The sequence below is a fragment of the Martes martes genome (genome assembly GCF_963455335.1).
Source record: "Martes martes genome assembly, chromosome: 4".
In the NCBI taxonomy this organism is placed as follows: Eukaryota; Metazoa; Chordata; class Mammalia; order Carnivora; family Mustelidae; genus Martes; species Martes martes.
The window spans coordinates 16216250-16229272 of NC_137891.1; the positions used below are offsets into that span (position 1 = coordinate 16216250).

The following is a 13023-nucleotide window of genomic DNA, read 5'->3' on the forward strand; positions in this document are numbered from 1 at the left end:
TGAATAGTGCCAAGGATGGTCATTCACAGCATGGTGTGTGGAAACACCATATTTGTTGGGGCTTATATATCTGGCCAAAGAGAATTCCTACTGGTATCATAGAGATACCCCCCCACACACACATACACAAAATAATATTTCATATTTATAAAATTTCCACTTGGAAATTGCCATAGAGTGAAAATCCAAATGGATTTCTCCAGAACTCATTTCTACTATTGAACATATTCTATTTAAGTGTTGACTTCTATGGAAAACCAGCAACATCTCATCTCTAGATGGGAATTTCAACAACAAAGTATTTTAGGTGATAAAAAGTCCTCTCCAAGCCAGTTTCAGAGCCTGAATAAGTGAATGTGTTCTATAAACTGTAAGAATTAAACAAGGTTAAGATATATGGGACAGGTTGAATGTCTAGTAATTTGCTAAAAATGCTTTCAGTTTGTTTGCTGTAAAAATTTTATTTAAAAGAAAGTGCTTCCAATAAGTCTCAGACCCAGAATTAGACCTCTCAGAACAAAACCAATTACATAAAGAAAATATTCACCTAAGTCAATTTGAGGTCACTATTGATTACTCTGAGGCAAAGGAGTCATCATTTCATGCTGTTCTTGGGCAAAAACATGGCTTCAGGCTTGTGAGTTTGGAAGGTCGTGGCCAGGGTTGGAGCAGGTAGGGGAGGCTCCTTTCCCATTTCCTCCAAAAAGAGTTGATCTGTCTTTAGATAGAAGGAGTGGTTCTTGGACCCTTTGAGTTCATCCTCCTAGCACCCAGCTCAGTGCCTGCACAGAGCACATGCTCTTACATATTAGATATGAGGAAGAAGAGATGATTAGTGGAATGGGAGGTGCCCAATACTCCATGATTCTCTAGGGGCCCCCGACGATCTTATTGCTGATGGCTCCAGGCAAGGTGTAGATGAAGAGGACCAGGAAGATGATGAGGATGATCAGAATGAAACCGATGATAATGTACTTTTTGTAGTTCTTCCAGATGAGGTGGTACAAGCACTTGAAGGGGCTCACAAACCAGGAGAAGGAGGTGTCTGGGCGACTGCGAGGGAAGCAAGAGAAAAATCAGGAGAGGGCCATGATGCCAACACATGGGATTCTCCAGACCTCATAAAGTATTTCTGACTCCCACTTTCTAGAGGTCCACAAGGAGATACCTGGGAATGGGAGAAGCTCATGTTGCCTTGTAGCAGGAGCAATCCAACATTCTGGGTGATGATTCCTGCATCATTTTAAAGCTTGGTCTGGAGGAGGTCTGACAGCCCTCCATCCATCCAACCCCGATCAGCTCAGCCCCACCTCTTCCAAGAGGCTCTCCTTGACCACCTTGGTCCATAAAGATCCCCCTCCTTCCAAATTCCTATCTCATCTACCACTTGACTTTAGCTGTTTTTGGAACTAACCTACTGGTCTCCTATACTCTGTTAACTATTTTATGAGTCTGTGTTATCCCTAAACAGATTGGAAGCTCTTAGAATAGAACTTATGTCTTAGATTTCTTTGGTGTTCTTCAAAGTATTTTTTTAAGTAAGTACACATTGTAGGAGCTCAACAAATATTTATGAATTAATGAGTAAGTAAGTATCCATTATGTTTCTAGCATTGTGATAGATGAAAAGTAATTACAGAGAAGGGACCACTCATCTTGAGACACTAGGGATTTCAGGAAGGATAGGATAAATACAATTTGAAAGAGTAATTTGTATACATATTTCATAACCACATACATTTACTTTTTAATTGATATGTAACCATGGATTAAATTCATTAGGGTAACCCTTCTAGTAATTCTACTTCTGGGAATTTATTTTACTATTTTTTAAAAGATTTTATTTATTTATTTGAGAGAGAGAGAAAAGACAGAGTAAGAGAGAGCATGAGAGAGGAGAGGGTCAGAGGGAGAAGCAGACTCCCTGTTCAGCAGGGACCCTGATGCAGGACTCAATCCTGGGACTCAGGGATCATGACCTGAGCCGAAGGCATTCGCTTAACCAACTGAGCCACCCAGGTGCCCTGGGAATTTATTCTAAAGTAATAATTTATAGGGGTACCTGGGTGGCTCAGTTGGTTGGGCAGCTACCTTCGGCTCAGGTCATGATCCTGTGGTCCTGGGACTGAGCTACAGGTCAGGCTCCCTGCTCAGCAGGGAAGTCTGCTTCTCCTTCTCCCTCTGACCCTTTCCCCGCTTGTGCTTTCTCTCTCTCTCACTCTCTCTCTTTCAATGAAATAAACAAAATCTTAAAAAAATAAAGTAATAACTTATAAAAGGGAAATATTTTCATCACACTACAATGAAGGAAAAGGGTAGAAGTGAATTAAATATCCAATTATGGGGTGATGATCAAGCCAATTATGGGCACCAAGTCTATGGAATTTTCCACAGGCATTAAAAAATCCTAATTCTGACCACTATGGCAACAAAGCAAAACTCTGTATCACAGGATAAATGAAACATTAAGAAAATTGTGAAAGCTTGATCCAAAAACAAGTAGAAAAAAATTCATGTGGAATTCATATTCATATAAGAAGTCTAGAAAAAATATATGAAATTATTCTAGAAATGCTCATGAAGCAGTATTACAGAAAAGGAACCTCTCCATTTTCCAAACAGTCTATATTGTTTTTAGACTATTTCTCAATTATAGCAACAAAAAGCTACCTGGATTGGTGGTACCTATTGGCTGCCTCCTTCAGGCTCAGTCCTCCCAGAGGGGCCCTCTAGAGGAATGCCCCATCCCCTGCTTTGGGGACTACAAAGGGCCTTTCCTATGTTCTTCACTCACTTGGGCTTGGCCAGGGGCTCTGGCTCCTTCCGGGCTTTTCCGACAGGATTTTTCTCCGCTTCCTCTGCTGTCACTAAGTGGAACTCAGCTTCAACCTTGCCCTGCACAAAGACAAAAGTTTCAATTTCTAGTCACAAAGACCTCCTGGGAGCAATGGCAACCTTCTAGCAGCGTCCAGTGTGGGAAAACGCCAGGAAGTATTTTGACTATCCCACTGCTTTGTTCTGAGAAAAATTGTTACCTTTTCGGTTCTGGGAGAAACCATTTTTATGATGAACCGTAAAAGCTCTGAAATGATGTTGGTGTTGAGTTCTGTGAAAAGAGAGGTCCCACCTGTACACACAGACACACATACCCTTGGTTGCCTGGGCTCCTTCACTTGTAAAGGTTCAATTGATAACTGATACAGAAACTCAATAGCAATTAGAAAGGGATCAAATTACCTGAGTGGCAGAACCCTTTCTAATGGGGGACAGTCTTTCTTCTCTGCCAATGATTCTCCAGAGGCAATTGGTGGGTGGGGCCCTACATTTGCCAAATGGCTTTTCTGTTACCCTTCATCATTTCTGTTGTCTGCACACATTGTTTCAGAATTACCCTTCTCTTCTTGAACTTCCTCTTTCCTTCTCCTTTGAAAAGAAGCAGCCCCTCTGGTTTGAAAATTGTGTGCTTCTTCAGAAGGCCATGCGTTGTTAGCACTGACCTAAGTCTTGGGTCATCAAAGCCTCAGCCAAGACAGCTGCAAAAGGTAAGGGTCGCTCTTTCTTGTTTGTTCAGTCGTTCACTACTTTTAGGGACCCTCTGTATGCCAGGTACTGTTCTAGACACTGAGGACTTACTGATTAAGAAAAATAGGATCCTTGATCTCTTGGAACTCCAGTTCTTAGTGAAGACTCTCTCTCTTTGGTTTTGTGGATTGAGGTTCAAGGTAATAGGAAGGACATGGAACTGCGGGGGGACTAAAGCATCATGGAAATATTTTAGATCTATGACTGTCATTTTGGAATTACATGTGGATGGGGCATAACCTTATTTTCTACCTCAATAAAAAGATTACAGTTTCTGATGAACCAATGGGCCTGTGTTAACTTACCTGTTCACCCCCCAAGAGCCAGGACTGCTTAGCAGCCAGGATGGTTGCTGGCAACCATGAAAATGTAATCATGGGAGAAATTAGAGAAGAGTAGTGTATCTAGGGTGGGGTTGAATTGGAGAAGAGAGGCAGTGGCATGGTTGTCTGAATTAGTAAAGAAATGCAGTGGGCATATTACAAGTGAAATCATGAGTTCAAATGTAGGGGGCCTCATCCATTCTTTAGGCTACAACCCTGGCCCGACTCAGAACACATTACTTGCCCAATGATGCAGAAATGTTCCTTAAAAACACAGATATATATGGTCTGTCATTCCTATTGACAAATCTTGGCCTTATAGGTAATGGCTTGCATATATAGGTATTTGGGGAATATCTGAAAACCAGGAAAGAAGGAATAAAAAGCTTCTGTCCAGTCTAGTCACTCCACTCCACTCCACCTCTATCAACAGTGGAGTCATAGTACTACTACTCTATCTGTAGCTATTGAATGCCACTTTGCCTATATTCCTTTAATTTATCTATCAATAAATCACAGCAACAAGCAAAGTAGGTCTTTTTACTGATGGAAAAATGAAGCAGTGGAGGTCAAATAATTTTCCCAAGGTCACACAGGCAAAAGCCAACCAACTGGAACTTGAACTGAGGTCCACATGATGCCAAAACTCAAGCTCTTTCCATGATAGCGGGCTGCCCTACTTACTCATGCATTTGCCAGATGGCTGGACTAGAAGATTTGCGAGAACCTTCCCAATTCTAACATGAGATGATTGGTTTATGCTCATCATAATTATCACTTGAAGGCATTTGTCTTCTTGTACCTCAGATTCCATACCTGTCAAATGGCCAGTTAGGCTTTAGGGCAACTTCTGGCTCTACTTCTAGGTTTCATGAAAGACAGGAGACCGTGCAAAGTTTGAGGGCTAGAAGAAACCCAAGAGGCCAGCCTACCACCCATGGCAGAGGGCTTTGCAATATGCAAAAATTCCCAGAGGTCTTCCAGAAGTGACTTACGTGCTACTGAACAGTATATTTATCTGCTGGAAGCCTCATACATATCATCTGCATTTGAAAGAGAGTCAGCTTAAGAGCTGCTAACTAGTTCCTAACTAGTTGCTAACCAGTTGCTGGGCTCCAGGATGTTTGGAAGAGAGGACAAAAATCAACAGTGGGTAAGTTAGGACCAGGGCAAGAGGATCACAGCTGGCTCTTTGTTTTCCACTGCTTGGTAATGAACTCAGTCACAGGGCTGTAGAAAGGTGGAGCAAGGTGCTCCACACATACGTCATTCCATGTAAACCTTCTGACAACAGGTAAAGTAGACATCCTTACTCCATTTTTACAGCTGAGGAAGCTAAGGCTTGATGATGGTTGCTAACTTGCATTACAAAACCAGGTTTTGTGCTGAGATACTATGACACCAAACCCCATCCCCTGTTTTTCACTGTGCCCAAGAGGCCCTTCTTTATGGAAGAAAAGAAGCAAACTACATATTTAACAGCAAAGAAATGTGCCTATTTTGAAATGTTCAAGAGAAGCTTCATAATCCTTGCCATGGCCATGGCATTATATGTTTTTCGCTTCCATCTAACGGATGACCTTGGGTAGTTTAAGGATTATGATCACATAGCATAGCATGGTGTAAGAGTTGAGTGAATGAGATTTGGCGTAGGCAGATCTGCATTTGAAACTGGACTCTACCACTTACTAGCTGCGTGGCTTTGGGTGAGTTACCTGCTTCAGTCTCGCTGTCCTGGAGAGGTTAATAGCATGTACCCCACAGATTTGTTTTGACAGATATTTGAAATAACATATGTACAGTGCTCAACCTAGCACTTGGTAAATAGCAAACTCTTAAAGAGATTATAGTTGCTAACTTCAACACTATTTCATGGATGGAAACACATAATTTGATAGGAAACATCTGCCCAAATAGAAAACACCCAGAGAAGACCCATATTTCCACAGTGGGGGAAAAAAAAAATACAAAGAAAAGGGAAGCAGAGCATATGAAATCAATTCTGCCCTAGGCATAGAAGTCATGGGTTATTACCATGAAGGGCCTTGCCTCCGCTTAAGTGCTTACAGAGTCTTTTTCTGATATCACACGGGCCCCAGGAGGAAAGTGTTTACTGACATATTCTGATAAATACCACTCCTCATTCTGTATCTCTCCACACAGAGGGTTCCCAGTTTTATTTTTATTATTGATACTCAATCAAGCACCAAGTAGAGGTCTTAAGCTAATAATATCCTCCAAATATAATTTTACATCTGAGCTAGAAAAAAAAATGGACAACTTGAGAGACTATCTATTAACCTAATGACATCTGTGGATGGAAAAAAATGACCAGTCCGGAAAAGACTGGATTTCTTGCACTGAGTGTGTTATTTATGGGCTTTGAACTTCACTGAGCCCAGAGAGTGGATGCCTTGGGGAGGGGTGTGGGTCCTTTAGGTCAGATGCGCCTTCTTCAGTGATAATTGTTGCTTATTAAAACAACTCTCAGTGGTATGAGATAAGGCATTCTCATACATTAATGGTGGGGATGTGTGCAGGCAAAGTCTTTTAGGAAGAGTGACACACACATGTACACATACATGTATATACACACATATATGCATGGATACATATAATGCCCATATAAGTATGTGTATTACCTTATATGGTCATACTCAACAAATGGAAATAAATTATAGTCACTGCCTCCTCAAAAAAAAAAAAAAGACAGGAAAAATATTCAATTCTATCAATCCCCACTTTGTGGGAAATGGCATGCCAGACTTAGCCAGGCAGATAAATTAAAGAAATAATTCAAAACTCAGAAAAAGCATAATATGCAAAGCACAGTCATTATTCTGTCAGCTCTTCAAATTGTCCTGTTTGTCACAATGATATGTCCCAGGCTCATCTTCTGTCCTTGACCTGGAATCAGCCAAATACGCCTGCCTGGTTCTTTCAGTAGAGATCGGTATTTAGAAACCAGGATCCAGATGCTTCTTGCTACTTAGTGATTTTACTTCTAGGTCCTTGCAGTGAAGAGAGCTAGAAAAAATATTTTTAAATCCATAAGTCCGTAGTGATACTGGGGAAAATGCAAGACAAAAAAAAAAATCCCATTTACCACCCCTGGAGATACCTCTTGTACCAATTCTTGATTCTACAGTGTGGGAATTGATAGAATTAAACATTTTTCCTGTCTTTTTTTTTTTTTTTTTTGAGGAAGCAGTGACTATAATTTATTTCCATTTGTTGAGAGAAAGCTCTTCTTAACAGCTGAATTCTTACTAATAAATGAAAAAATAATGATAGAATTAGATACACAGATGATAGGGATATATAGATGGGTGGGTAGATGGATAGATAGCTAGGTTATGGAAAGATAGATGGATAGAGATGGATGGATGGAAGGAAAGAAGGAATGGGTAAAGAAGGAAGAAAGGATTAGAAAAATCATTTTGCAACACCAGTGAAATACTTAATTACAATCACCATTAGGTGGAAGGTGGTGGCAGGGCAGGGATTTCCCACAGTGCCAAAGTGTCACCCACTGGTTCCTTGTCAATTGTAAAGAGGAAAATGTACTTTTACAATGAAAAGATCTCATGGTCACCAGCATGATCACGTGAGTAAACACAGTCACCACTAGTGAGGCCATCTGAGGCCATGTGCCTCCTGGCATAATCAATGGGAAATAAATAGTATCAGGTCTTAACTATTCTTACCAAAAATGTTTAGCCTGATCCTGATAATGCTGTTACACTTAAATTTCTTCTAGTTCACAAGAAATACAGGGTCTAGAGAGTAAGATAAGCTATGTCATGAGAAAACAACCGGACAAGTGAGGCCAGTTTCATCAAATAGGTCTTGTGCTGGGGGAGGAAATGATGGAGGGCCTTTCTAAAACAAAATGAACCAAAAAGACAAAATAACCAAAAAGCAACACATGAACTATGACTAACTCTTGTTTTGAAAAAAGAAACAGCTGGAAAATACATCTTGAGAGTAATAGGGTATCCTTCTTGTAGATGGAGAAATGAATATGGTGTGGATATCGGATTGGGTGATCATAATTAAATTCTTATATGTGATGGTGGCATTATGGTTATGTACAAGAATGTTCATATTCTTAGGAGAGGCACGCTGAAGTATTCAGGAATGGTTAAAAAGAAAACCACAGGCCCATGATGGAGTTACTTAGGTTAAGGCCCCATGTCAACAAGACTTAAAACCTACCCTAAATGCAATCTCCTTCCTACCTACCCCTCCACCCCTGCCCCAGGAATTTAACCTTTGGTCAGCCAATATGGAATTTCAACCTGGATATTTACTGATAGACACCCTTTCGTTCCTCTAAAGAGGGTTCCTTGCCCATAACGCATTTCTTGCTAATAAATTCCTTTATGCCCTCTCTTTGCTTTTAAAAACCTTCCTTTTGTTTAACTTCGGGGAGTTCCTCTTTACTTGGTAGATGGGATACTGCCCTATTCACAAATTATTTAATAAAGCCAATTAGATCTTCAAATTTTTCTCATTTTTTGGGGGTTTAGTTTTTGTTTTTGTTTTGTTTTTTTAAAACAGGGAACAGTGTTGGAATGTCTACAGATTACTCTTAAATGGTTCAGCCGATAAGTATGTGTGTGGGGTTGGGGGCAGTGAGAGACTATGTACTCACATATACAGACAAAATCAGTGCAGCAAAATAGTAACAAGTGTTGAATCTAGGTGGTGGATAAATGGTTGATCCTTGTCCTATTCTTTCAACTTTTCCACATTTTAATGTTTTAAAATGAATAAATGTTGAGGAAATAACACAATGATTAAACGGGCGTTTCTATTTTGAGACTAATAAGAGTTGATACGACATTGATAACATAACGTAGGGGAGTGCTCATTAGAACACCAAACCAAATATAAAAGGCCCTATTTTTAATATAGAATGATCCCTACTATGTAAAATCAACCAAAATCTACCCAAATTGGGCACAACCCAAACATTAACAAAAGTTTTATTTGGGTGGTGTGCATGTGGGTGATTTTTCTTTCCTTCTACACTCTTGTGTCTTTTAAATTTCCTATAAATGTGTATTACCTACTCTTTCTTAAAATAACCTTTACATGAAAATACGTACCCACTCTGCTCCTAGAGAATCTGAGTTTGTCACATACTATTTAGATGATGTGTGTCTACCACCTCCTCAGTTAAGCTGTGAACTTCTGGATGCCAGGAATTTGCCTCATTCATTGTTGAACATTTACCGCCTAGTGTATGAGTGTGTAGCCACAGTAGCTACTGACGGGGGGTTTTCACACGAAACCGGAAGCACAGAAACCTCCCCTTTAATTTTAGTTGTTGATGTTCTTGCGATTTAGGTGGGCTATTTAACTGTCAATTGATGGGATTCGCCTGTACAAGAAACTTCTTGATCTTTATCTTCTAAAGCAATGATTTCTTTAAAGGCTGCTTTTAGTAGGATAACACGTATAACATGCATAGTGCAATATATCTCATATAGGACCTACCTGTCCAATATACATTTCTTTTGTCCCAAGGGTACCTGTTATTTGCAAATCCTACCTGGAGCTGTTTTTCACTGACTATGAGCACAGCCACATTCCATAGTGGGAGCTCTGTGTTCCCGAAGTCTAAATTGCACTGCCTGCGTGTACAGAGAAGTAGCTTTAAAAATAAGTGTGGGCACGTGGCAGTGGCCATAAGCAAATCCCTGCTGGCCAGCTGGTGCCTGGAACAGGACTGTGACCTCCTGAGTGCTGGCTTCAAGAGGGGGGCGGTGGGAAGCTTAGAAACAGAGGGTGTCTGTACTGGAAAGGCGCCTTGGGGGCACCTAGTCCAACCCACTTTTTTTTACAGATGTGGAAACTGAGACTTGGAGATGGCATGACCTCAGAAGGTGGTGGACTGAGGTTTTCTGTGACACCCCTTGACTCCCAACTCATCCAGCTCGCTGCCACCCTGGGAGAAGGCTACTGGTCTGGCTTCCTCTGTGTGGTTATGGGTTCCTTTGAGGGAAAAGAGAGGCAGCTGGGTTATACCCCTGCTGCTGCAGGCCAAACCAGCAGTTGTGGGGCTGCTGGGTGGGTAGGGACTAAGTCAATTTTCACTTTCCCTTTAGGATGTGTAAGGACAAAACCAAATTAAAAACAAGGAGCTTATACACTATGGAGTATTATGCCTCCATCAGAAAGGATGAATACCCAATTTTTGTAGCAACATGGATGGGACTGGAAGAGATTATGTTGAGTGAAATAAGTCAAGCAGAGAGTCAAGTATCATATGGTTTCACTTATTTGTGGAGCATAACAAATAACATAGAGGACAAGGGTAGATGGAGAGGAGAAGGGAGTTGAGGGAAATTGGAAGGGGAGGTGAACCATGAGAGACTGTGGACTCTGAAAAACAACCTGAGGGTTTTGAAGGGGTGGGGGGGTGGGGGGGTGGGGGGGGAGTTTGGGGGAACCAGGTGGTGGGTATTAGGGAGGGCAGAGATTGCGTGGAGCACTGGGTGTGGTGAAAAAACAATGAATACTGTTACGCTGAAAATAAATAAAAAATTTAATAAAAAAAATAAAAATAAAAATAAAAATAAAAATAAAAATAAAAATAAAAACAAGGAGCTTAACATTTCCTGTGGAAAATAAAGGAAGAGATTTCCCTCTCCTTTTTCTAAGAGCTGTCACTTTAGAAAATGTAATTGGAAGACCTTTTGGTGCTCTTTGAAGTGCATATAAATTCTTTTGAATAGAAGATACGCCCTTTGTCTTTAATACCCAGGACCCACCTTTCCCAAAGACCCGGAAGCCATCTCTTTGCAATGTACACATCCAGGGAGAGAGCACTGCTCCCTCCCAGTTTCTGGGCGTGCCTGGTTCCAAGTTGCCTATTTGAGGAGGATGCCCTAATTTTTGTGCCCACTCCCAGTATTCTCCCTTAGCCAGTCACATAGGATACCCCTCTTCTAGTTATTTTGGCTCCCAACACCCTTGAATCAGAACAAACCTGGTATCTTCCTTTTTTTTTTTTTTTTTTTCATTATAAAGCTTCCCCACACCCCTGCCTTTTTTTTTTTTAATTTCTTTTCAGTGTTCCAGAATTCATTGTTTATGCACCACACCCAGTGCTCCATGCAATACAACGTGCCCTCCTTAATACCCACCACCAGGCTCACCCAACCTCCTACCCCTCCCCTCCAAAACCCTCAGTTTGTTTCTCAGAGCCCACAGTCTCTCATAGTTCCTCTCCCCTCTCCATTTTCCCCCTGCTTTTCAATCTCTACCAAACTGAAAGATGGTGGCTGACTCTCTTGTCACAGCCAGCTCTGAGTAAACAGCCTGTTTACTACATAGTCTTCCGTTCTTTCCATGGTTCTAAATACTTCATGTATATTAACTCATTTATTTGCTAAAACCCCATGGGTCTCATATATATATCTATATATATCTACACATATAGATATATATAGATATATATATATAAAATCAATCCCCATTTTATAGATAATGAAAGTTAAGGCATTAGAGAGATTAAGTAACTTGCCTCACGTCACACACCTAGTCAGGAGAGGACAGGATTCAAACCCAAGCTGTCTGCTTCTACATTCTTTGGTCTTAATCACTGCATAATACTTACTGCAGTCTAGGAAAACATACTGTCTCAGCCTAAACACCCTTCCTCCCTTCTCCACATGTCCCCAAACAACCTGTCTGGATCCTCAGAACCTCCCACCATTAAAATCTACTTGTCTTCTCTCTTATTTCTTTGGCACATTGTTCTCTAGTTTTTACTGTGACACTTAGTCTTATAAAGAAATGTGTGCTGATGTGTTTGTTCTCAAAGACTATTTGTTGAACACTTCTTACATGTTCGGTACACGGAATAAAAAGGGAAGGAGATCATATAATCTCTTTGATGGTAGCATCAATGTCTTACTTGTTGACTTGTTCAGTACCAATGTACTGGGCACATACTCTGTGTGAGACGCCACGTGAGACACCTCAAATTCCAAAAACGAACAGAAAGACAAAACCCACTCTCTGGACTCAGGCCTCTTGCAGCAGAAGAACCATGAACCATGAATACAGACAATTACAAATCAGTGTCACAAGAGTGATGGAAGCACGAAGGCAAGCAAGCCCATCTCAGCTAGGACATCAGGGAGGCTTCCCAGAGGAGGTGACTGCCGAAAAGAGTCTCAAAAGACTTAAGGAGGAGATTTCCCAGAGAAGAAAGAAATCAAGGCATTCCAGGCAGAAGTACCAGTCCCTAGAAAAGCAGGGGTGTGGGAGGGAGCTGGGAGTGGCTGGGGAAAGAGAGTAGCTGAGGAAAGCTGGTACGGTTTGGGGGGGAGAGGGAAAGATGGAATTGTGAAGGCTTTCAGCATCTGCACAGTCTCTGCTAACTTACTCCCTACTTGCTCCACGGTACATACTAGTCTACATCTGTCGTCACCATTCCAACAGCGCTTTTTAAATATCGAGATATAATTCCCATACTGTAAAGTTCATCCTTTGAAAGTGCACAATGAATAGATTTTAATATATTCACAAAGTTGTACAGTCACCAACACTAATTCCAGAACATTTTTATCACTCTAATAAGAAATCCTGTACTGGTTCGCAGTCACTCCCCATTTCCCTTCCCTCTAGCCCTGGCAACCACCAATCTACATTCTATGGAGTTGCCTATTCTGGATGTTTCCTATTAATGTGGTCTTTTGTGACTGGCTTCTTTCTTTCTTTTTAAAAATTTTATTTATTTGTTTGTCAGAGAGAGAGAGAGAGAGAGAGAGAGAGAGCGAGCGCAAGCGAGCACAAGCAGGGGGAAAGCAGCAGGCAGAGGGAGAAGCAGGCTCCCTGCTGAGCAAGGAGCCTGATGTGGGGCTCTATCCTAGGACCCTGAGATCATGACCTGAGCTGAAGGCAGATGCTTAACCGCCTGAGCCACCCAGGCGTCCCATGACTGGCTTCTTTCACTTGAATATTTTCAAGGTCCATCCACGTTGGAGCCTGTATCAGCACTTTATTCCTTTTGATGGACAAATTATATCCCCCATTGTATGGATATAACATCTTTTGTTTATTCCTTCACTAGTTGATGGACATGCAGATGTTTCCACTT

At 41.2% G+C, this 13023-nt stretch overlaps 1 protein-coding gene across 1 annotated transcript in view; it reads right to left on the reverse strand.

The window, feature by feature from the left end:
- Window positions 1-869: 869 nt before the first annotated feature.
- The window catches only part of FER1L6 (fer-1 like family member 6), a gene marked incomplete at its 3' end in the record, with an annotated part of 115285 nt that continues 103131 nt past the window's right edge, over window positions 870-13023 (reverse strand). Inside the window, exons 40-41 of the mRNA XM_080800745.1 lie at window positions 2795-2895; window positions 870-1053 (exon numbers count right to left, since the gene is read on the reverse strand). Of these exons, the coding sequence (XP_080656871.1) occupies window positions 870-1053; window positions 2795-2895 (285 nt within the window). The remainder of the gene's footprint in view (window positions 1054-2794; window positions 2896-13023) is intronic.